This window comes from Balaenoptera musculus, chromosome 3 (assembly GCF_009873245.2).
Source record: "Balaenoptera musculus isolate JJ_BM4_2016_0621 chromosome 3, mBalMus1.pri.v3, whole genome shotgun sequence".
Classification (NCBI taxonomy): Eukaryota; Metazoa; Chordata; class Mammalia; order Artiodactyla; family Balaenopteridae; genus Balaenoptera; species Balaenoptera musculus.
The window spans coordinates 121921965-121948210 of NC_045787.1; the positions used below are offsets into that span (position 1 = coordinate 121921965).

Consider the following 26246-nt stretch of genomic DNA (forward strand, 5'->3'; position numbering starts at 1 on the left):
CAGTGACATCAGGATTATCCAGAATTCTAAATGGAATTTTCTAATTTCCTGGTAGAATATAATTTGAGGGCAGAGTTGTAGGAAAATTGAACAAATGCTCCTTTTTAAAGAAGGTTAAAAATTTAGATGTTTGGTTATTTTGTGAGTCTTCATGATATGCATATAGTCACCCTTAGAAAACCTTAAGTTGGTCTTTTTAACACGAGAAGAAACAGACGTGTCCTTTTATTATGGCCTATAATGTTGATAGTCAAATACAAGAGTTCTGTGTTGGCGCAGCTGATATTTAACAATGGCAGTTAGGCCTAAATATGAATATATTTGACTTTCTTCTGTTTAAGTTATATAGTTGAAATTACTTATTAGGGGATGGTTTTGGAGAACACTTTGAGAGTTGAGAGTAACTTTACTCTTTGAGAGTAAAGTTCATATAGTCTAAGAATTGAATTTCTAGTGCTGACTTAGTAGGCTCAGTGATCCTGCAGATAGCAGTATTTATACTAATTTAAACCTAATATATGCTGTAACTTCCTTAATCAAACGAATTTTTCCATTGCTTTCTTTAAACATTATGGAAAATAAAACTATACATATAACTTTACTCAGCATACTTTTTTGATCCAGTGCGTTTGTTTTAGTTTCATTGTTAATAGAAAGTTTAGCTTTAATATTTTTACTTAAAATAGTAATTAAGAAATTAAGGCACTTTTCAAAAATTGGCAGTATTTTGTGTGTGTGTGCGCGTGAACATAGGTATGTTATTTACAAATGCAGGGGTTTAATTTAATTTTAGTCTCTGAATTAGGAAAAATTTATTTTTATGTACTTTAGTGGGGAAAAGAATTTATTACTTTAAATTTTTATCAGTACCAAAATAGGTTTAGTTTTTTTTTTAGCCAAAACAAATAGAAAATAAAATTTAACTTCCCAACCCTTTGCCTTCAGCCTTTTCCTTTAAAAGTTTTAAAAAATTCACTCTTAATTTTGATTTTCCTCAATTAATCAGTCTTAGTTTTCCAGCTTTTCCTTTCATTCCCTTTTTATCACCATTGTAATGCATCATGATGAGTCTTCATTCTTCTAAGAACTGTACGTAATTTCCATTCTTTAATACAAGTGCTACTCCTTTAGCTGGCTTAAACGATTGAGGTTTCTAAAGTAATCAGCCCATGTAGTCATAAATGATACTAAAGGGGCTGTCTTCTTCTTAATTTGTTAGCCTGCCCCCACAGTGTTCCAAGCCCGTGGCGTTCCATACAGCAGGCACTACACACGGATATTTTGTCATTAGTTGAATGCTACCCTCCTCTTCATCTTTGCCCTTTTATTTAAAGTATTATTTGCAGTGGTATATTTGGATCTGTCTCATACTTTATTTTCTTCCTTTTCCTCCCGCCCCTCTTTGTCCTATCTTACTCTTCTTCTACTTCTGCATGGTTATGCTCCATGCCTCTGCTTTTGCATGTAGTTCCCACTTAGCAGCAGCACAGAGAAAGTGTCTTGTTAGTGTCATGCTGCGTCTGCCTTTCACTGGTGTCTTAAGCAGCATGGGTTTGATGTCCTGTGGGAAAATGTCCCACATGAAAACATGAAAACTTGTTATGCATACGTAATGAAGGGGCTTTCCTTTGTTGAATTTAAACTCTTGAGACTCCTTCAGATATTATCAGCTGGTTTGATAAAAAGGTAATTGATGCTATAATTTAGAATTAGTTATCATTGGATTTGGCACCACTTCCCACAAAATGTCAAACAAAAAGAAATTCTACTCCATCCTTGGTCTTTTTCATTGGAAATAACATTCTAAATTGTAGTGGTAAATTATTCCCCTGAATCCCAGTGGTAGCCGACATACAATGGCAGCTTTCCAACGTATGCTTGCTTATCCATTTTACAGGTGTAGCAATGATGCAAATAGTCAGCTGCCCGTATGTAAAGACAGTCGCTACCACCAAGACCGGTAATTTTTAAAACCATCTTAGTTTGTTTTGTCTGTAAGTTGGCATGGTAGTGAATGTTGTTGTTTATCCTTTTATTTATTTATTTTGCCCAAGTGAGTGGATTTTTTTATATTTTTCTTTTTAATGAGCAGTATAAATGCAGTTGTCATATTTGGCCAACACTTAATTTTCCCGATTGCCTGTAGTATTAGCTTTGTTGGTTCACAAAAGCAAATAAGGTCAAATCACTTTATATCTTAATTTTTGTAATAAGTGTAAACAACTTCATTCTCATATTCATAACATTTAATTTTATTTTTTGACGTGTGTTTTTAAGTTAAATATAAAAAAATCATTTCCATGTGTAAAGTGATGTGATTATGCTTGCATGCTAGTGAGTATATGTGTGTGAATATTTGTGTGTATAGTATAAATTTGCAATTTAAAGTTACTGAAGTTAATTACCTGAAACTTAAATTCTAATATAGGATTTGAGGGGTTTTTTTTTCAATTTTGATTCACGTTTTTGATTATTTTATTTATAATACCAGCTTGTTTAGCTGTCTGGTGAAAAATATAAATCTTGGCTTATCTTTTAAAAAAAAAAAAGAAACATTGCTCTCTTTCCGGAAAAGAATAAACTGTCAAAGAGTTTACAGGCATATCTCACTTAATCACTTAGTATATTAAAGTTGATTTGATAATAAACTCAGTCATTTACTTTATTTTTACTTATTTATTTTTTCAGTCATTTACTTTAAAGTAGAATTCATATCCTTTTTAGGTAGGTACCTTAGAACAAGAAAACAATTTTGCCTCAGGAAATATGCTTAGTAAATGTGCTTGTTGCCTTGATTTCATTAGAATTTGAGGAAATTCTTTATAAAAATATATTTCTATTAATAAGTAGAGAATATACCATTATTTTTATAATTTATTATGTTATAATTTATTAAGATTTCACTTATAGTTGTGACCCAAATTTCTGACTGTTCTTAAGGTACTTCTTGGGTTCAATTTCTGAACCTAATTGAATTTAGGCATTAGAAGTAAGCCAGGGATATAGATTTAAGTAATTAAATCATAATTTATATGATTTTTTTTTGTTTCAACTGGCTCATTCATTATTAATGTTTAATAGAAAGATTTAGCTCATATTTTAAAGCTTTATTTTGTATCACAATTTGATACTTGGATCTAATTTTTTTATTATTCTTCTTCTAGGTGTATTGCCAGGAATGGCCCCTCCTATTGTACCCATGATACACCCCCAGGTTGCTATTGCAGCTTCACCTGCTACCTTAGCTGGAGCAACAGCAGTTTCTGAGTGGACTGAATATAAAACAGCAGATGGGAAGACATACTATTATAATAATAGAACATTAGAATCAACCTGGGAAAAACCCCAAGAGCTAAAGGAAAAAGGTATAGTTTTAATGACTTGGTGGGACATAGTATAAATAGAAATGCTATTTGAAATTCTGAGTTAATTCCTTTTTTAAAACGTTTGAGGGATTTTCTAGTTACATAGTGTTGGATTATTTATTTCCTCTGAATTGATAAATATGTATTTATTTAAAAAGCCAGTTCTTCTACTTACGTGTTTGTCCATCACTTTATCATCTGGAGAAGTTAAATTATATGTACACACTAATATATATATTTTACTCTTGTCAGGAATTGCATAATTATTCTACTGAATAATTATCGTTATCATTATTGAGATTGATAGTAATGATCAGGAAGGAATGTGTTTATTGTATGTGTTCTGAAGAAAAACTTTAGGCTGTTGGAATCTTGGGGGAAGAGGACTCATAATTTTCTATTTCACAAGTCCCTGTTTCTGTTTTTTAGTATGTTATCCCTTTCAGCAGAATGAATGATTGCTACAAATGATATGTGAATGACCTGAAAGACTTTATGTCCCTCTGAAATCCTAGTAGTTCTTTTCTGCTGACAGTTTCCTGATTGGTATAGCAAGGTATTTGAAGTTGAACATTACATTAGATTCAAATCAATGATATTACAAGGAAGAACATTTTATTTTTGTGGTTAATAACTAGAAATGGAATATCTTAACTGCTTAGTCTCTGAAAGTTCATCAGAAGTTACATCAGAACCACTGTGTGATGTTATCTCAATTTTTAATAGAAAAATTAGAGGAGAAGATTAAAGAGCCAATTAAAGAACCTTCTGAAGAACCTCTGCCAATGGAGACGGAGGAGGAGGATCCTAAAGAAGAGCCAATAAAGGAGATAAAAGAGGTAAAGGGCCATTACCTGTTTCCCTGGGAGCCAGCATTGATTGTTGGGTGCAGTTTACTTGTAACTGAAAATCCATTTGCTGTAGTTTCATTTTTATTTTTTATAAATGTATTTTATTTTTGGCTGTGTTGGGTCTTCGTTGCTGTGCGCGGGCTTTCTCTAGTTGCGGCGAGCGGCGGCTACTCTTTGTTGCAGTGCGTGGGCTTCTCATTGCGGTGGCTTCTGTTGTTGCAGAGCACAGGCCCTAGGCGCGTGGGCTTCAGTAGTTGCGGCATGTGGGATCAGTAGTTGTGGCTCGCGGGCTCTAGAGCGCAGGCTCAGTAGTTGTGGCGCATGGGCTTAGTTGCTCTGCGGCATGTGAGACCTTCCCGGACCAGGGCTTGAACCCGAGTCCCCTGCAGTGGCAGGCGGATTCTTAACTACTGTGCCACCAGGGAAACCCATTTGCTCTAGTTTTAGATAATTGCTGTAAATCTGACCTGAAATTTTAGGGTTCTTTGAAATTTCTAATTCAGTTTTTCCTTTGAAAGTTTCATTAAATTACTTCTTATACTAAACCAAGACCCCCCTAGAAAGAAAGGACCTTGGACCAGAGCTGATGTCCCCTCCTGACTTACAGACTGGTACATGTTATAATTAGAAGTACAACTTCATATTGGGGAATGATCGTTGCATTTTATTTGTCCTCTCGTGGCATGGAATAATCTCTCTACAGCACTAAAAGAGCTCTGCTTTTTGGAAGCTTTTTTTATTCAATGAGGGACCAATGGTAGTCTTGTCTTATCAGTAAGGAATTTAGCAGAAAAAAGAAACGACCTTAAATGAAGAGGTCTCCTCTAATCTTCTATACCCTTTTCCTTCTTTCTACTCTTAAACAGATGGTTAGTGAGTCTGTAAGATAGGACCTGCTGCTGATGGGGTCTACTGTTATGCAATTCGGCTCTGTCTAGGGGGCAAGGATTTAGAACTTATTTAGAAATTCTGACTCTGAGTCTCTCCTCTGTATGCTAGCAACAGACCTTATGTTGGTTGTACTTTAAGGTATTTGCAATCTTCCTTATATTTGTGGGATATTCAGGTATAGTTTTGTGATATTAATTTAATGGGAGTAATATCATTTCCCATAGGAGCCCAAAGAAGAAGAGATGACTGAAGAAGAAAAGGCTGCCCAGAAGGCAAAACCAGTGGCTACTACTCCTATTCCTGGTACTCCATGGTATGTACTTGACTTAAGCTGTTTGATTGATTGATTGCCATGCTTGATTATTATTATCCAATAGGAAGAAAAAGTACTTTAAAAAAAGCATGTGTCAAATACCTGTTTGTTTATTTATTATTTATTTTGGTTGCATTGGGTCTTCTTTGCTGTGCATGGGCTTTCTCTCTAGTTGTGGTGAGCGGGGGCCACTCTTCGCTGCGGTGCGCGGGCCCTCTCATTGCGGTGGCTTCTCTTGTTGCTGAGCACAGGCTCTAGGCGTGCGGGCTTCAGTAGTTGTGGCACGTGGGCTCAGCAGTTGTGGCTTGCGGACTCTAGAGCGCAGGCTCAGTAGTTGTGACGCATGGGCTTAGTTGCTCCGCGGCATGTGGGATCTTCCCGGACCAGGGCTCGAACCCGTGCCCCTTGCATTGGCAGGCGGATTCTTAACCACTGAGCCACCAGGGAAGTCCTCAAATACCTGTTTTTATCTACTGAATATTTTTTGGTTCTTGTTCATTGTATTTTGGGTGCTCAAAATTCAACTGCTGCAGTGTCTTCCTCCCTTCATGGAACTCGCCATTAATATTTATTGTTTAAAATTATAGATTTGAACCACTAAGATTCTGAATCTACTTTTTTATTGTTTAAAATGTTTTAAAATTGCTTTTGTGTATATATTCTCATATGTGATTATGTTTATAGAACTTTGTAAAATTATGTCTTTTTATCTTAGCATTGAATAGTCTATTTTTTCTTTCCTTCTTATGTTTGGTTTTCCCTTTTCTTCCTCTCCCCACATCAGGGCTTTCTCTCCTGTTCCTTTTCTAACTTATTTAATCCGTGTACAGTCTACACATGGCAATGAGTTGGCTTGTTTCTTAAGTCTTATAATCTACAGATTCCCCTCCAACTTGTTTTCCTTGCTTTTTCCTCCTTGCTTTTATATTGAAAAAATAAATGTGTTTGTTCTATAGAGTCCCACAGTCTGGATTTTATTATTGCATTCTCATGGTACTCTTTAATAGAATCCTCCATTCCTGAATTTCCTGCAAGTTAGCAGGCAGTTACAGAGATGTGATTGGATTCATGTTTGATCTTTATCTCATACATTTCCTATTTCAGACCTAGATTCAACCATTTTCCAAGGAGCCCTGGTTTCTTTTTGTGAGAAGGGGCATTTATAGGCCATGTGGGATCTAGGGATAGTTGTTACTACTGAATTAGTCATTATTTTTAGACCTCTTTGGTAGACAGAGGTGGAAGATACATACATTTAAAGATACATCTTAAGTTCACACCATTACTTGCAGTTCAAGTCTACTACAAGATTTTTACTGACTCTCATCATCTATCTTAATTCAGTATCTCCTTTTCTTCTGGAAACCATCTTTGAGTGATAGCAACATAATTACTCATTTGCTTTTCTCACAGGCAAGACCAGTACTATCACCGACAGTGTGATTACTGAATACAGTTTAAGCTTTTTTTTTCCAGTTATTTTTATGTTTAGGGTATATTACTCTAGGGATGTATAGTCAAATCATTGTGTTTTAAAAGCATTTTGGAACAGTTGTTTTTTATGTAGTTATTCTACCAACTTGGTACACAGGCTCCCTTTTAAAAATAATTGTGCAAAATATTTACCCAGTTCTAGAATCAAAGTTATGAAAACAATTTGTTTAAAAGAATGTACTTCTAGATTGTGGTTTCTCTGAGTATTGTACATGAAAAGCCGGTAACCAACTCCAAACCCTACCAGTCTGGAGTTTTGTGGCCGTTATCAGTTTTCAGACTTGGGTCTTTCCTCAGATTAGTAAAATTTTCTTTTGGGATTTGTTTAATTAATGCTTTTCTTCATCTGTTTCTTTCCCCCTTTCTGGAACATTTGTAACTTGCTTGTTGAGTATCTTGTATTTATTCTAAATCCCTTACTTTTTCTCTTATGCTTTATATTTATAATTCCTGTGCTTTGCTTATTTTCTCATTGACCTGATATGATATTAGATGAATGCATACAAAAAAAAAGCATACAATATAAAGGAATTATATGAAGTAAAAAATTACTTCATAGAAGAATTCCACTGTCACCAAGCCCTTCCTCATTAGTAAAAGTTTGGTACATATGCTTTCTGCACCTTTTGCTATATTGTGTTTTATGCACATGTGTGTAGAGATGTGTGTGTGTTATACATGCACATTACAGTGTCTTTAGAAAGTATATTATTTCTGAATTTTTTAGTAAATATGTCCTAGACATTTTGCAATTTTAGTACATGTAAATCTATTTGTGATAGCAGTTTTCTGTTGTATGAAAATAGGTAATTTTCCTACAAATGGGTGATTAGGTGGTCTTCTGTTTTTGTATTGTTTGTGGGGTTTTTTTTGTTTGTTTTTTTTTTTTTTGGTTTTTTTGCCCTGGCATTACAAAAGTTGCTGTTTAGGGCATCCTTTATACATACATATTTCTTTGGGAACACATGCCAAGTATTTCTGTAGGATTTATTTCTAGAAGTGAAATTGTTGAATCAAGTGATACAGCTATTTAAAATTTTGGTGAATATTGCTAAATAGACCTCAGAAAGGGTTTTTTTTTGTGGGAAGAAGGGGGTGTACCAGTTAATATTCCCCAGCAACAGCCTGAGCGTACCAGTTTTCTCTCACTCTCACCAGTGTAGGGATATTCCTTTTAAATCTTTAGTATTCTGATAAGAAAAGAAATCTTGTATGTTTCCAGAATGTTGGTATAATTGAACCTATTTTATGTCTATTGGCTGTGCATTGCCTCTTTACAGTTTTTTGCTCATCTTTTTATGGACTTGTCTTTTTCTTATTGGTATGTGGGAGCTTTTTATGTATACTGCTGTTAACTCTGACATAAAGAACTCGCACACCTCGATAATACGGAAAACAATCCAACAAAAAAGTAGTCAAAAGACATGAACATGTACTTTACAAGCAGCACATGTGAAGGAAGCTCCTTGTCATTAGTACTCAGAGAAATGTAAATTAAAACCACACCTATTAGAATGGCTAAAAGTTTTGAAAACTGAGCATGCCAAATGTTTTAGAGGATGGTGAGCAGCTGAAACTCTCATACACTGCTGATGGGAATTTCAAAATGGTAGGACCACTTTGCAAAGCAGTTGGACAGTTTCCTAGGAAGAATATATAATAAATAATTCAGCCATTCCACTATTTATTCGAGAGAAACAAAAACATATGTCTATACTTTTACAAGAATGTTCGTAACAGTTTTATTTGTAATTTATTTGGGCTGTTTCCAGTTTTTGGCTATTACAAATAAGCAGGTATCTAGGAGTGGAAAAACAGAAAACTAGAAACACCCCAAATGTGCATCAACAGGTATATGGATAAACAAATTGTGGCATGCTATTCAGCAATAAAAAGGAACAAACTATAGATACACTCAACAACACAGATGAATCTCAAAGTCATTTTTGCTAGGTGAAATCTTTTGTGGAAGTCTTTTTTGTCATGGAATCCAACCAAAAACTAGGGCTTACTGATCCTAGGGAATACAAAATACTTCTAGTTTTGATCTCTCTTTATAATTAATTTAAAGGCAGGAGTTGGGGGGTGGTGACTGTAATACATTTTCATCCAATTATTCAGTGCAGAGTTCTCTTCAAGAATTTCCATTAGAACCATCCTGAGACACTTAAGCGATCTTGTTAGATGTTTAACTTTATTGGGAAAAAACTAAGCCTAAATTTTCGATTCCAATTTCTGAAACACTGTTTGATCCATATTAATAGCAATAACTACTTGGAGATGGAGGTGATATTCTACTAACTCATGTTGGCTTCAGAATACCTAGGTGTGCTAATACAGCTCCAATGGTATTAGTGATAAATGTGGAGTGAGAGACTGTCAGGACATTTCAGCATTAATAGAAAAACTATGGACAAAGAATTCCTGTGTCACAAAACTACCCTGTGCTAATAATATGCATGATAAAGTGATTAGGGGTGAAGTGTACTGATAATCTGCATTTTTTAATGTATCAAGAAAAATAAGACTGGCAGATGCATTGATGGAAGGATAGATAAGTGATAAAGCATATATGATAAAATGTTAACTGTAAAATCTAGGTGGTCAGTATATAGTGTTCATTGTTCTAGAAACATTCTTTCGATATTTTTGTATGTTTCAATTTTTTTCATAATATTGGGGGTAAAAAACTATGGAAACAAAAAAAAACCCTAGAAAAGCAGCAGTCAATTGATATAAATATATATATAAATAAAAATAAAGTCCCTGTGCCACTATAGTTAAATACAAAAGTTTAAATACTATAAGTTCAAAGATAAATTTTTCATAAGTTAAAACCCAACACAGATTACAGACAAATAAAACATGGCAAATACAGGCAGCCCTCAATTTGCACTTTGTACGGGACTGTAAAAAATTTATGGCAGGCTAAATCTTTGTGATGCAATCTTAGTAAGCAATGGAAAAAGTTACAGTTCTCAATGACCTTAAAAATTTTTGTCAAAACATTAAAAACTCTCTTAGAACCAGAAACTAAAGCTTGCTGATCTAGGAAATATAAAACGCTTCTAATTTTGACCTCTCTTTATTCTTAAAACAACAACAACAAAAAGTCAGATTGATGCTCTGAGATACCAGGAAAAGAATTCTAGTATAGTTAAGGAAAACATGGAACTTCACGTTTTACATCTAGCTTATCTCTAAAGAAATAATAATTTGAAGAGCAACATCTAAAGATATCAAAAAAATAAACTAATAAAATTTGATTATCCAAATGAAGTAGCATACTTGCTTAGCTGAACAATTTGTTTAACTTAGAGTTAGCACTTACCCATCTTATAAGAAATAGAAAATAATAAATTAGGGAATTAAGGTTACGCTGATAGTACATTCCTTCATCAACAGAACTTGGAAGATAATTTGGACAAGTGGTTATCTTCCGTGTATTCAGATGGACTGTAAAAACACTAGGACCATATAGTTGCATTTTTGGAGAAGGAATGGGGTGCTTCCTAAGAAAGACACACAAAACCTAGAAACAGTAAATAAAAGATAAATTAAATTTGACCTCATAAAAATATAAAATTTATATGTGATAAGGTTTCATATATTAATTTTGTAGACTAGACTCTTGCTAAATGCATTTATTACTGTTTTGTAGATTCTCTGGGATTTTCTACGTAAATAATTCTATCACCTGCAGATGGGAGCACATTTATTTCTTATTCTCTGGTCTTTAATGCCACTTATTTTTCTCTTCTTATTGCTAGGACTATCATATCAGAGCAATGCTAAATAGAAGAGGTGAACATCCCTCCCTTATTCGCCATGTAGAATGAGAAAATTCAGTCTTTTTTTTTTTAATATAAATTTATTATTTATTTTGGCTGTGTTGGGTCTTTGTTGCTGCATGTGAGCTTTCTCTAGTTGTGGTGAGCGGGGGCTACTTTTCGTTGTGGTGCGCGTGCTTCTCATTATGGTGGGCTTCTCTTGCTGCAGAGCATGGCTCTAGGCTCGCGGGCTTCAGTAGTTGTGGCACACGGGCTCAGAAGTTGTGGCTCGCGGGCTCCAGAGCGCAGGCTCAGTAGTCGCGGCACACGGGCTTAGTTGCTCCGTGGCACGTGGGATCTTCCCGGACCAGGGTTCAAACCCTGTCCCCTGCATATTGGCAGGCGGGATTCTTAACCACTGTGCCACCAGGGAATTCCGAAAATTCAGTCTTTTACATCAGATATAATACTAGCTATAGGTTTTTTTTTTTTTTAATTTGCTAGTGTTTTTATCATAAATCTGCACCTTTCGAAATGAGTTTTTCTCCTTCATTCTTTTAATATGGTGAATTACACTGAGTTTTGAATGTTAAACTAGCTTTGCATTTCTGGAATAAGCCTTGTCATGGTAGATTAATCTTTTTAATATATTGTTGGATTTGATTTGCTAATGTTTGATTAAGTATTTTTGCATCTATACTCCTGTGGGATATGGATCTGTAAGTTTCTTTTGTAATGTTTTTTGTTAGGTTTTGGTATTAGGCTTATGCTGGTTTCATAAAAATGAGTTGGGTGGTGATTGGAGATTTCCATTCCTCTGTTTACTGAAAGTTTGTAAGATGATAGTACTTTTTCCTGAAGGTTTTATAGAATTAACAAGTAAACCATCTGGGATCAGAGTTTTCTTTTTGGGAAGGTTTTTTTTTTTTTTTTTGGCTGTGTTGGGTCTTCGTTTCTGTGCGAGGGCTTTCTCCAGTTGCGGCGAGTGGGGGGCCACTCTTCATCGTGGTGCGCAGGCCTCTCACTGTTGCGGCCTCTCCCGTTGCGGAGCACAGGCTCAGTAGTTGTGGCTCATGGGCTTAGTTGCTCCGCAGCATGTGGGATCTTCCCAGACCAGGGCTCGAACCCGTGTCCCCTGCATTGGCAGGCAGATTCCCAACCACTGCGCCACCAGGGAAGCCCTGGGAAGGTTTTTGATAACAAATTAAACTTCTTTAATAATTATAGGACTATTCAGTTATTTTTGTTGTAGTTTCTTCTGTCAGCTTTGGTAAGTTTTTCAAGAAACTTGCTTATTTTATCTAGGTTGAATTTGTTCTAATTATTCTCTTAATGTCCTTTATTTTTTATATTTTTATTTTTTTAAATATTTTCTTTATTTTTTCTTTTGGCTATGTTGGGTCTTCCTTGCGGTGCATGGACTTCTCTCTAGTTGTGGCTAGCAGGTTTTCTCTCTCTAGTTGCACCGTGCGGGCTCAGTTGCCCCACGGCATGTGGGATCTTAGTTCCCCGACCAGGGATCCAACTTGTGTCCCCTGCATTGGAAGGCAGATTCTTTACCACTGGACCATCAGGGAAGTCTCCTCTTAATATCCTTTAGATTTCTTTGTTCTTAATTATTCTCTTAATATCCTTTAATGTCTGTGATCTGTGGTGATAACCCCTTTTTCTTTCCACATAGTGGTGATGTGTTCTTTTTTTGGATCAGTCAAACCAGAGGTTTGCCAATTTTGTGGTCTTTCGTAAAGACCACCAGCTTTGGGGTGGTTAGGCCCCTCCCCCCTTTTCCCGCTCTTATTTTTTCTTTTTTCTAATTACTTTGGGTTTACTTTATGCTTTTTCTAGCTTCTTATGATGTCCTCTTACATCATTAGTATTAGTTCTTTTCTAATATAATCATTTAAAGCTTAACATAGTTTCCTTTTAAGCACTACTTTAGCACCAACCTACAGATTTTGGTATGTTGTATTTTCATTACCATTCAGTTCTTACTATTATGAAATTTACTTTTTGATTTTTTCTTTGACTCATGTATTATTTAGAAGTCTGTCATTTCATTTCCTTAATTTGGGGTTTTTCTAGGTATTTCACTGTTACTGATTTAATTGTGGTCAAAGCATGCACTTTCTTGGGTTTTGATACTTTCAAAGTCACTGTCTTTTTGTTGTTGTTCAGCAGATGGCCTTTAGTACTGTTAGTTTTGGGGTTTGGTTGGTCTGTCAGTTGTTGAGAGAGAGTTCTATTAATCTTTTATAATGGGATTGCGTATTCCTCTCTAATTGGTCCATTCTTCATCTATTTTTAAGCTCTGTAAATAGGCTTATATACACTTTACACTTGTTATGTGTTCCTGATTGTCTTTTTTTATCATTATGAAATGACCCTATTTATCTCATAATACCCTTTGTCTTCATCTGTTATTAAAATAGCCATGCCTGCCTTAATGTTGTGTGCATGGTATATCTTTTCCCATCCATTTACTTTCACCCTTTCTATGACTTTATGTTTAAAGTTTGTCTCTTAAGACAGCTTATAGTAGTGTCTTGTGTTTTTATTCACTCTGTCAATTCTGATGCAATTCATGAAATAAATGGAAGAGAAATATGAAATCAGAAATAACAGAATATAATAACAGAAATTAAAGCCACATTGGAAATAGTAGAAAGGTGAACAGGTTCTGCTTGGTACATAGTCAAGAACAAGAAGAAACATTTGAGAAGGCTGAGAAAAATAAACAGAAAGAACAACCACATGAATGTAACTTTTGGTTGGATTTAGATCTATTATTTTTTCTGTCTTTTCTATTTTTGTTCCTCTGTTCCCCCTTTACTACTTGCATTTGAATTATTTGAACATTTTCTAATATTCCATTTAATAATTTATCTGTTGGCTCTCTGGTGATATCTCTTTGCATTAATTTTTGTTGTTCTAGGGATTACAGTGTACATACCTAACCATTATAGCCTACTTAGAGTTATTATTGTACCACTTCACATAAAATATGGAAACCTTGCTACCATATAGGTTCATTTTGAATAATTTTTCGTACATATTTTGAAGAACTTAAGAGGAGAAAATATCTTTGATATTTACCATTTCTGTTGTTTTCCCTTCATTACTAAAGATCCAGCGTTTTGTTTTTTTTTTTTTTTTTGAAGAATCATTTCCTTTCAGAAAAACTTTCTTATAGGGCAATTCTGATGGAGATGAAATCTCTTAGTTTCCCTTCATTGGGGATTGTCTTCTTTTCCCTTGTTCCTGAAGGATATTTTTGCTGTATATGGAGTTCTAGGTTTGCATTTCCTTTTTCCAGAACTTTTAAGGATGTTGTTTTACTGTATTTTTGCCTCTGATTTCTGGTAATTAATCCACGATCATTGGACTTGTTTCCCTGTTTGTTTTGTGCCATATTTTTCTTAGCTGCTGTCAAGGATTTTTCTTTATATTTGATTTTCACCTGTTTGATTATGTGTGTCTAAAAATGATTTTCTGGAAATTTATCCTGTTTGGGGTTCACTGAGCTTCCTTAGTATTTATGTCTTTTACCAAATTTGGAGATTTTTGGGAGCCATTTTGTCTTCAAATTTTTTCTGCCCCAATATTCTCTTCTCCTTCTGGGATCCCAATGACGTGTCTGTTAGGCATTTTGATATAGTCCCATAGGTTTCTGAGACACTATTCATTCTTTTTTTTCACAGTTTCTCTACTTAGAACTTTTGTCTTCATTCATTTCAAGTTTTTGCTTATCTTTGTTTTTGTTTTTCTTATCTCATGAGACGTAATTATAACTGCTGCTGTAAAGTCTTTGATTATTTCAACAATAGAGGCTTTGTTTGATAATTTCAGCATCTAGGTCACCTTGATGGCAGCTGTGGATTAACTTTTGATTATCTGGTCATAAAGACCTGGTTTCTCTTAGAGTTTTAGCTGCCTGTGCTACTATCACTGTGCAACCAGGGGCCACCTCAGGGCAGAGGTTTGAGGGAGGAGGGGAAATTTATACCCTTGCTTCTCTAAATTTTGACTCCATACGTCTGTTTATTTTTTTAAAAAAACCTTACAGAGTTCTTACGTACTTGTTTTTTTCTATATTGTTGCTGAGTTTCTAGTTGTAATTAATAGGAACAGTGGGCTGTAGTGGGCTACAGTGCCATAGCACGATGGGGACTTCTCTTTATTTTTTAATATTTGATATAGTCAAATATTAAAGCCTTCATAAATGATTGCATTTGAGTTTGTAATCTGGTTTGGTAAGAAATATTAAGAAGTATTATGTAATATGTAGGGTGCCATGGTCTGTTCTTTAGCTTCAGAACTGCTTAATAGCATTATTTTTTGCTAGTAAGTTCATCTTTTGTGATAGGTTAAAATTGAGTGTGCCAAACTTCAGTTCCTGAGCACTCTAAATTCTGATCACAAATTGCTTTGCTTTTCCTGGTTTTCTCCATTAGTATGTTGAGCTGCTATTTTACCCTCAGCCAGTCAGCTCTCTTCTGTTCTAAAAATCATATTTTGCTCTCTGTAAGTAATAATAATATGAGTGTGTCCTTCCCCACCACCACTTCCCCTTTTGGTTGGATGGTAGTAAAAGACCTAACTATAAAATAATGTTCCATTACATAAGAAAATAATGTTTGAATCAATTCATAGGTGTGTTGTTTGGACTGGTGATGAGAGGGTCTTCTTTTATAATCCTACCACCCGTCTTTCTATGTGGGACCGACCTGATGATCTGATTGGAAGGGCGGATGTTGACAAAATTATTCAGGAGCCCCCTCATAAAAAAGGAATGGAAGAAGTGAAGAAACTGAGTAAGTTTTAAATTAGGAGTTACCCTCTAATTTTAATACTCTTTTAATATTTTTATGGAAAATGTGAGGCAATTTAGAAATCCTCTCTGTTTTCAAGGAATATTTGAGAAATGGAAAATAGACTGCTCTTCTAGGTTGAGTTCAGTAATTTAAAAAGTAGAGAATTTGGGTAAAATTATGTTTTGTAAAATATCATATATATATATATTTTTAACTTCTTGTCCTTTTCAAGGTTGTCAGTCCAAGATATGTAGGTACTGCTCATGCTTGCTCCATGCTTATTAAAATGCTCCTCAGTGAGCCTTTTAGCACCTTTTGTGATTAGTAATATATATTTTGAAATAAACTGTACAGAGTATTTTTAAAATAAAGTTTACTAAAGTTTTGTAAAATAAAAATGCAAAGGTCTTTTAAACTTGATGAAATTTAGAGAAGATAAGCCTTATTCCTGAGACTAGGGAGACTCCTGCACCTTATTAAGAGATAATCTTTTAATCTACTTTATGCTCAGATAGCATTTCAGTATATATGATATATAATAAGTAGAAATATTTGTACATATTTTTATTGCATGTGTTTTATTGGTAATTTGCCATTGTATTGATATGATTGTGTGTTTTTTTTAAAAAATAACTATTTATTTATTTATTTATTTTTGGCTGTGTTGGGTCTTCGTTTCTGTGCGAGGGCTTTCTCTAGTTGCGGCGAGCGGGGGCCACTCTTCATCGCGGTGCGCGGGCCTCTCACTGTCGCGGCCTCTCTTGTCGTGGAGCACAGGCTCCAGACGTGCAGGCTCAGTAGTTGTGGCTCACGGGCCCAGCTGCTCTGCGGCATGTGGGATCTTCCCAGACCAGGGCTCGAGCCCGTGTCCCCTGCATTGGCAGGCAGATTATGATTGTGTTTTTAAAGAACCCCCTTGTGTAGTATAGAAGCATGATAAATGAATCATTTAATACTTCAATTGAAACAAATCCTGGTATGTCATTTATAATAATTGAGAAATCTTCGTAGATTATATATACGTGGTACTAACATTTTCTGCTTACTAGTGATTTCCAAATTAGTGAAACTTCATCTACCCGGTGCAGAAGATATAAGGGTTTGATTCATTTATTTGATAAATACATGTATTAATAAACATTTCAAAATGAATCAAAGATTTAATGTAAAGGGAAGATGAATAGAGGAGGTGTAGAATTATCATGCTTTGTTTAATGTTTTATAAAGAAGTGTTATGAGATAGATATATAAACAGTAATTTTTTAAAAGAAAAGATTGTGTACATGTGCATATAACTATTCATAATATTTGAAATTTTTTTTTGCCAGGGCACCCAACCCCAACAATGCTGTCCATCCAAAAGTGGCAGTTCTCTATGAGCGCAAGTGAGTGAACTATAAGTTGCAGCTTTAAACAAATGCTGCTAAACACCAGTGTTCCAGTAGTGGTTAGTGGAAGGATTCATACCTAACTATTTAAATTTTGGCTTGCTTATTTTTATTCTGATAGTTTAATTAAATTTTCTTATAGTTAAAGAAGAACAAGAATTAATGGAAGAAATGAATGAAGATGAACCTGTTAAAGCCAAAAAACGGAAGTAAGTAATACTTAACAGTTTATGTAATTTAGGTAGATTTTTACCTTTTGGAAGCTGTGTTTAGGCGCAGTCAGTTCATGATTGGGACAGGTAATGTGTGTGTTAGGAGACAGAAGTCATGATTGCTCTCTTTAGGCCTGTTATTAAAAAGCTTTGCTTCAGGATGTAGAAATGGTGTCCCTTCTGTTGCTAGATGTGCAAAAGATTTGGTTATTTAAATATGTATTATAAAGTCAAATGACATTCTAGGAGTTAGTTGATAAATTATTTTCAGACATTCATTATGCCTGAATTTTATAAAAATGTTTCCTCCCTAATGTAGACCCCAACAGACACCATTCCAAAAATGTGATAAATGTAGACCCAGATTTCTCTCTCTTTTTATATACTGGTCACTTCACTAGTCCTTGTGTCCGTGGTCATTACTTGGAAGGAACCCATCAGCTTATTAGAAAGTGCTCTGAGAGAAAGAGAGTGGTATAAGTGGAAGTATTAGCTTGACCAATGCTTGGTAAAATATGAATGTTACTAACTATGGGGGGTGAAAGGGTGGGGTAGAGGGTGTTTGTGTATGGGCCGGGGAGGCATGGGACCATTATTTAGCAGCAAAAAGGAAAGTTTGAAGATGTTACTATGGACTGGTTTATCGTAGTCCTTATCTGAAAAGGACAGATTGAATGCAGCCAAATTATGGCAAAGAAATCAGTAAGACAACCCCTGTCAAGGGTGGTTCTTTTATTAAAAAATTTCTTTATTGGCAACAATGTTAAAGAAAGTAAGATATTAAAGAGTCACTCATAATTGACCACAGTAACAACAGCTGTTTGAATTTTTACAGTTGACTTTTTTAGTTCTTGACCAAATGTATAAGTATTTTTATTGGTTGTAATCAACTGAATTTGTGTTCTTTTTTTAAAAAAAGGAGGATAAGACGTTTGTTTTCTTAATTATTATAAATGACTGTATTCATTCTGTTTATGTACCATAATTTTGGATGTTCCTACAATGTTAAACTTTTAGGTTGTTTTTAATTGTTTGTTCTTATAGACAACTCTGTAAGGTTTTTAACTGCTTTTATCAGGAGAATGTCAAAGAAGTCCTTTATGTGGATTGCCCGAGCTTCTCTATTTAGGTACAAAGCTAAAAGCCTATTTTTCCTGGCTTAGTTTTTCTTTATTTCTTTTATTGAGATAGATAGTGATAGTTTGTACTGTGACATTTTCATTTAGTATAATTCTGTAAAGGTTATTTGTTTTCATTAGTTGTATTTCTTGGATGTCTTTTAACTCTTTATTTAAATAGTTCTTAAATGAATTATTGTAAGAGGGTATATTGTTTGGCAAATTGCTTTTACCTGTTTGTTTTGTGCATATCTTAGGTCACAGACTATCTCGCTAAGTTCCTGCAGGTCACGGACTATATCTTCTATTTTTGATTCATTCCCTAAATTGCCAATTACCTCTCACTATATTTGTGGGCTGGCCTTATTAGTTCCATTCATCTCCTGGGCTACCTTCGTTTTCCTATATAGCATGCTTTTGAATTTCCTGATGTTCTGTTTTCCTAATTCTCTTAAGTTTATGCAGGAAATATGAACCAGTTTTATTTTTATACTTAGCAGATCAAATTTAAGAAGGAAGATCTGCTTAAACACACCTGAATGTTACTGAATTACTTTTTTTGATTATTCACATGAATGGTCCTTCTTCATAGGGCAGAGGTTTGAGAGGTGACTCAATTGCATGTTTACAATCTCACTTGAGTACCGTACAGCAGCAGGGTTGCCCTTAGCCCTGAGGTGCATTTTTGGAGAAACAAGAAGTAGTTTAGTCATTGATGAGCAGTTCTAATTCCACCTAACTACTCCGGGGCCTATGTTGCTCTCTGGGACCTGTCCTTCAACTTAAATCTCAACTTATCACCCAGAAAGTGAGTAAAAAAAATGTCAGGTAGGTAAGGTATATATCTCACATATCCACTTGGCCAGGTTTGCAGATATTTTCATTTTATTTTCAAAATAAATATTTGAGATTACTAAGACTTATACCAATTTTTATTAGATTAAAAATTGTATGCATTTATAATGTAAAACATTTTGGAAAATATTGTTTTTCCTGTATCATTTCAAGAACTAAAAATTATATTCTGTGCTGTTTTTGATTCTAGCACATAGAGTTTTAGTGCAATATTAGATAAGTTTTTTGTTTTTGTTTCTGTTTTTAAGTAAGGTAGTTCATTTTGTGTATCAGCTAGTGTCAGGGAGAGACAGCACATTAAAGGTATTTTTCATTCCTAACAATGCAGCCGCTGTAACATCATTAGAAGCTCATTGTAACTTTATTATTATTATTATAGTGAAAGTTGCTTATCCCTTAGAGTTTATTTGAAACCCTCAATATAATTCTTTTTTGCCACAAATATGCTGCTCAGTAGTGAGTCTTGAATATTCCAATGATTTTAAGATTTTAATAAGATTCCTTATTAATATTTTGTCAGTTGATGCCTATATTTTCTTTTTTATAGGAGAGACGATAATAAAGACATTGATTCAGAGAAAGAAGCTGCCATGGAAGCTGAAATTAAAGCTGCCCGAGAAAGGGCCATTGTCCCTCTGGAGGCCCGAATGAAGCAGTTCAAGGACATGCTGCTAGAGAGAGGGGTCAGAAAACAATCTTTGGGGGAGATATTTCTGTTTTGTATAAGTAATATAAATATGTCTTGCTAAAAGGTCAAATCTAAGGTTAGTGCTCATGTTGTGGGGGGCGGAAAAGGGAAGCCTGTCAAATCACTGTACTCTTTCAAACAGCCTTTTTCCTGGCTAATATCATGTTTAACTAGATGCCATTTTACTGTCCTTTTAAGTACAAATAACATTTAACATTTATTGGGTCATTAAATTTTGGTGAGTAATATAAGACGAATATTAACATTACAGAATGGCGGACTACGCGGAATAGGTAAGGTATATGTGATTCTTTTAATATCTACAGAATGGCTTTTGGTTAAAGGAGAACTGGTACTTTATGATATTACTGTTAATGAAGCTTAATTGAGAAGGGATTTCAACCTTTTGATTATATTCACAGATTCATTTGAGTAAGTAAAATTGTTCAACTTTAAATCCCAACATTGTTCACAAGGTTGGAGCAAGCTTGGGAAATCAAAATGCAAATCTTCAAGGCTTTTTCTGATGTACTGATTTTTAAAATGTCACACAGTAGTGGTTATTTTAATGAGTAATTAAGTGTGTGTTATTTCTATATAATATAGAAATGTTCAGAGCCAATTAGTGTGGAAGTGTGCTATTGCTAGCCTCCCACTGCTTGTCATTTATTAGTGATGGAAACGGCAGTATGGTTTTTATTATGTGTCCTTTTTAAGCAGATGTCCTGTAGATTTCAAGCAATATTATGTGACCTTTCTGTTTTTAGAGCCAACTTAATTATGAGGCAATACATTTTTTTATTTTAAAGGTGTCTGCTTTTTCAACATGGGAGAAGGAGTTACACAAGATAGTTTTTGATCCTCGGTACTTATTGCTTAATCCAAAAGAGAGAAAACAGGTAAAAGGAAAATAACAGTATTTAAGTGATGTATATCCCTTGCCAGCACAATTTTTTAAATTAATTAATTAATTAATTAATTAATATAAATTTATTTATGGCTGTGTTGGGTCTTTGTTGTGGTGCGCGGGCTTCTCACTGTGGTGGCTTCTCTTGTTGCGGAGCATGGGCTCTAGGCATGCAGGCTTCAGTAGTTGTGGCACGCGGGCTCAGTAGTTGTGGCTCGTGAGCTCTAGAGCACAGGCTCAGTAGTTGTGGCGCACGGGCCTCGTTGCTCCGCGGCATGTGGGATCTTCCCAGACCAGGGCTCAAACCCGTGTCCCCTGCATTGGCAGGTGGATTCTTAACCACTGTGCCACCAGGGAAGTCCCCAGTATAATTTTTATATTGTAAGGAATAAAGTACGATCCTTTTTTTTTTTTCTAACATAGTACTTTAAGAACAGTTTCATACCTTAGAACATAGTGATCCTTTGTGTGGACATTTCTGCCTCAGAAATACTTGGATTTTTTTGCCATTGTGGACATGGCTTTGCCTCATGCACATTTTGTCCTTATGCTTCATACATACTGATGTTATACCAAGGTTTCAGGGTCATTTCACATGCATTTATTAACTTAGTTTTTACTGGTTAAATGATGCAAATTTAGAGTAGAAAAATAGCAAAATACAGATGAGTAAAAAGGAATAAAATCTACCTCCAATCCTTCCCAACTGATAGGCCCATTGTTGAACACTTGACCCATCCCAACTGTTATGTGCTAATATACATATACATATATATGTGTCTGTATTGTAGATAGACAAGACTCAGTGTGTTTTTATCTCACACATGCTACCCACACAAAGTCCACATCTATTAAGTGGCAACTGTTAAAATGTCTTCTCATTGTAAACTTAGAGTAATAATGGACGCTTCAAGGTCTCTGCTGAACTAGGATTATAAGAACTAGAGTTAACTTGTTACTGAGCTGCCATTTATTTCCACGATGATTCAGTGACACATACCATCTCATAGTGATTACTGCTTCCTCTAAAGCATTGCACACTTCCAACTTACATAATTCCTGAATTACCTGGACCACCCTGACACTCATTTCTGTAAAATGGTGAGTATGTCGAACCACTTGCTATAGTGCTGTTGAGCTACACGATTTCACTTGGTAGAAGTAGTGTCCATCTTCCATATTTATAATTTAATTGTTGTAATAATTCTCTGCACAGTTTGTACCATTATGCATGTAGGTCTAATCATAGACATTTTATGAAGAGATGAAAGTTACAGTGTGCCAGACATGTATTTTAGACTCATAATAGGAAGACATGACTTTCCATATGTATTTGCATCTGTGTTTCATACACTGTAGTCTTTTTTATTTTAAACTATTTGTGTGTGATGGTCTCATATTCACCTCAGTTGATGGCCCTATCAAAACCTCTAAATTAGCTTGATTCTTTACTTTTCCCCACTGTGCATTTCAAGTCTTATCAGCAAAATCTACCTCCAAAACCTTTTCTAAATTATTTACCGTTTATTTACCCCTTATTTACCATTTCTCTCACTATACCCTAATTCAAGGTACCATGGTCATCTGTGTGGCCTCTAATTGATCTCCTTGCCTCCTTCCAGTCTTGCTCTCCTCTGTAGTCAAGTTCTTTTTCCACACAGCAGCCAGACTAATTTTAAAGTTTGACTGACAAATTAAGGCAGTGTTCCCTTGCTTAAAAAATGTTCATTGCTTACTATTTCATTTAGAGTAAAATTGAAACTCTTTTTCATGGCCTATAAGATTCTGCATACACTCATGTCTGCATACTTCTCAAGCCTCTTTTCTTATGTTCATTTATTCTAGCCACGCTGGCCTTGATATGCCTTGGCCAATACAGGCATATTCTGGTACTTATTAGTCCCTTTTCCTGGAATGTTCTTCCCTTAGGTGTTTGCATAGCTGACTAAATCATTACATTCCGATACTTGACCAGGTGCCTTCTGATTAACCTGTCTCTTTGCCTTCTTTACTTTCTTTGTAGCACTCAGAATTCTGCCTAAAATTATCTTAACCATCTGTCTTTTCCTACCACAGAGGGCAGGAACTTTGTTTTGTTCATTGTTCTGTATGTGGTGCTTTAACCTGAATATCCCTGAAGACTTTTTAAAACTTTTGTGACTTACTCTTCATGGCACTGAGTGTTGCAGTTTCTGAGTTAAATTACAAGTGTGTATTGAGAACTAAAATTCTTTTTTAATTTTGAAGGCATTTTATAAGCTGGTGGTATTATTAACTCCTTAATAGAGTTACAGTTAGAAAGAGAAAAAGTATCAAGCATTATTCTGTTTTAAATAAAAACTCAAAGGTTCTCATACTTTTTGAGTAAAAGTCTTTTTAAAACTGAAGTGTAAGGAATGAGGGAACGTAAAGCCAATTATATTGGGAGGCATGGCACAAATAATTAGGAGAAACTTGGAAGCATACCAGAATTTCTAATTTTCTATGAGATGTTCATCTCAGAGAGTGAATCCTAACCTTGGTGTGGGATATCCTAGAGGAGAGGATGCGAAGTTTTTTTCAGCTTCTGAAAGGAAACAATATAAATTCACTTGGCTTTTATTTATAATTTAGTACTTTTACAAGTAAGAAAGTATACACTGAGATAGGAGAGGGGTTGGAAACAACACTCTTCCCCACTTCTGTCAGCCTGCAGATACTTTCATGAGCTACTACAGTGCTATATTTAGGTTTTGAAAATGACCTACATGCCTAGCAGGGGACTGGTGAGATAATTGTATATATTTCTATATAGCTTTTAAAGATTTGTGGATATATATGAACTTACCTGGAAAGAGGTCTTAAGTATTTAGTTAGTTAGTTACGCTGGGTCTTTGTTACGGCAGGGAGGCTCCTTAGTTGCGGCATGCGTGTGGGATCTAGTTCCCTGATCAGGGATCGAACCCGAGGTCTTAAGTATTAAAAAATAAAAACTTTTTCTGTTTTACCTTTTTCCAAGATGTGCATGCACATTTTTAAGGGGCCACAGAATTCTTTAAGATATGTTTGGAAAAATATTAGAGTGTTTTATCTTCCAGAAGACATTTCTTTCAGAGCCTTCTGACTTTCTTCAGTCTGGACTGGTTGCCCTCTACACCTGATGTACAGCTGTCATTTTTGAGGATGACAGCTCTTGATCATCATCCTGGGGATTCCTTCATCTCTCTTTTTTTGTGGAGGGGGGAGTTTACCTGTCTCCTGCATTGTATGTCGTTTCTTTCTTGGTTTACTCTCTTTTAATGCATTCCATCTCTGTAGTAGCTTCCTGAGAGAACGTGCATGGGAAATAAATTTTTGAGGCCTTATATATTTGAAAACACTTTTTATTGTACCCTTATTTGGAATTGTTTGGCTTGCTAAGGAATTTGAAGTTGGAAAATCTTGTTCCTTCAGGATTTTGAAGGCATTGCTCTGCATATAGTTTTCAGTGTTATTTTTGAAACTTCTGTTTATTACCTGTTCCCTTGTATGTGGACCTTCTTATTTTTTCTGTAACATGTAGGATCTTCTCTTAGTCTTCAGTGTTATGAAATTTCATGGTGATTATGTATGGCTGGTGGAAGGGCCCTTTGTGCTAGGCACTTGGTGGCCCTTTCAATGTAGAAACTTTTATCTTTCAATTCTGGTAGATTTTCTTGCATTGCTTTTGTGATTTGCTTCCAGCTGCTTTATTTTTCCATTCTGGGCCAGAGCATTTGTGCTCTGGGCTGGTCCTCAGAGTTTCTTATCTTTTCTCTCTTGTTTTCTATTTCTGTCTTTTTAAAAAATTTTCTGGATGATCTTCTCAACTTTATTGTCTAATAACCCTTCAGTTAGATTTTTTATTTTCTTTGTCACGTTTTAGGAGTTCTTTTTTTGTTCTTTGAGTTTTCTTGTTTCATGGTTGCAATGTCTTAGTTTTATGAGATCGTTTAGGATTTTTTTCTTATTTTTCATTTTCCTGTATAGTCTCTCTTTCCCCTAAGTTTTTTCTGTCTTGGTCTCTTTTTTTCATGTTGGAGAGTATCCTTAGATGTCTTTGTGGACCCTAACTGCTAATGATTAAGAACAAGGCACTAAGATGCTATTTGGGCATTCTTAGCATCTGGGTGGGCTCTCATGATTGTTGGCCTTACTGTAGAACAGTGGTTCTCAACCAGAGCATTTTTGCCCTAGGGGACATTTTTGTTTGTCACAACTGAGGGAGTGCTGCTGGCATCTTTTGGCCAGGGATGCTGCTGAACATGATCTGGTCCAAAATGTCAAAAGTGCTGAGGTTGAACCACCCCCCCCCTTGCTGTAAGGTGGTTTGTTGAGATCCTATAGAGGAAGTAATTTTTAGGCTGGTTAGATCCTGGATAAGGACTTTTAGTCTCCTTGCTCTTGCTGCATTGGTTCTGAAAGAACTGGGTCTTGATATGTGGTATGTAACTGCTTAATTCCCTGTTTTCTCAATCTGGTACGCCTCATTCTTAATTTATGTTCCCCCAGACCAGAGACAGTGTTTTGCCTTTTAGAGCAAGGGTCAGAAAATTTTTAACATAAAAGGTTAGATAATAAATATTTTAGGTTTTGTGGGCCATGTGGTCTCCGTCATGATTGTGTAACTCTACTGTTGTAGTGTGAGAAGACCCACAGATTTATGTAAAGGAATGAGCATGACTGTGTTCAAATGAAGCTTTATGGACACTGAAATTTAAATTTCATTTAATTTTCGTGTATCATGAAGTTTTCTATTATTTTCCCCAACCATATAAAAATATCAAAACTATTCTTGCGCTGTAAAGAAACAGGCAACAGGCCAGATTTGGCCAGCAGATCGCGATTTGCTAATTAACCCTTGCTCTAGAGAATAACCCCTTGCCTTACTGAGTTTCAGGAGTGGCAGTGCCCCAGATACATAAAGTTGGCAAGGAGGATCTAGTGATTAAACTGCTTCTTAAAAAGCTTTATTGTAGCATTACCCTATCCTCACTTCATGGGTATCTGGTGCTATCAATTCTGGAGCTGTTTGAGAATTCTCTAATTTAAAAAATTGGTTACTTTGTTTTCTTGACTGCTGGTTTAGGGTCAGCTTTCTTGTGTCTGCCGAATCCTTTATCACCTCTCCATGTGCTTTTCAGCTTCCAGAGTTGCTGTTTCTTTTTTGCACATTTCTGTGTTCTTACTGGTTTGTGACTTAAAAAGTTCATCATCTTGACTATACATTATTAAGTGGGAAAAAATATATAGAATATGTGTAAAGCAAGATTACATTTTAGGTGAAAATAATTATGTCTTAAAGATAAGCAAAGAAATAAAATATAGGTTCCATATTGTTAATGTTTTTTTGTAGAAGGGATTTGGGAAGACTGATTTAAACATTTTATATTGCTTGAAATTTTAAAAGTAAACCTGTATTCAATTTGTAATCAGAGAAAATGAAAATTAAAGGGGTTTTAACTTTTATTCTGGAAGCCTAAACAGAGGGCGTGTATGCTTGTGTAGTTCTGTCAATTGAAGCTTTAAGGTGAGACTTGCTATAGATCGTCTGCATATAATTGAGTTACCTATGATTAATATACT

The 26246-nt window shown here is 35.2% G+C and overlaps 1 protein-coding gene across 10 annotated transcripts in view; it reads left to right on the forward strand.

The window, feature by feature from the left end:
• TCERG1 (transcription elongation regulator 1) overlaps nt 1-26246 on the forward strand; it is a 59005-nt gene that overhangs the window by 17031 nt on the left and 15728 nt on the right. For 4 of the 10 annotated variants that reach the window (XR_005019196.1, XM_036845681.1, XM_036845689.1 and 1 more), the window contains 10 exons: nt 1898-1960; nt 3165-3365; nt 4092-4204; nt 5332-5420; nt 15335-15495; nt 16824-16880; nt 17026-17092; nt 18174-18224; nt 19616-19751; nt 20566-20655. Coding sequence is in view for 9 of the 10 variants with exons in the window: in XM_036845681.1 (XP_036701576.1) it covers nt 1898-1960; nt 3165-3365; nt 4092-4204; nt 5332-5420; nt 15335-15495; nt 16824-16880; nt 17026-17092; nt 18174-18224; nt 19616-19751; nt 20566-20655 (1028 nt within the window). In the remaining variant the exon portion in view is untranslated. Of the gene's footprint in view, nt 1-1897; nt 1961-3164; nt 3366-4091; nt 4205-5331; nt 5421-15334; nt 15496-16823; nt 16881-17025; nt 17093-18173; nt 18225-18470; nt 18501-19615; nt 19752-20565; nt 20656-26246 lie in introns of all 10 variants that reach the window. The other 6 variants (XM_036845684.1, XM_036845687.1, XM_036845685.1 and 3 more) reach the window with 4 other exon arrangements.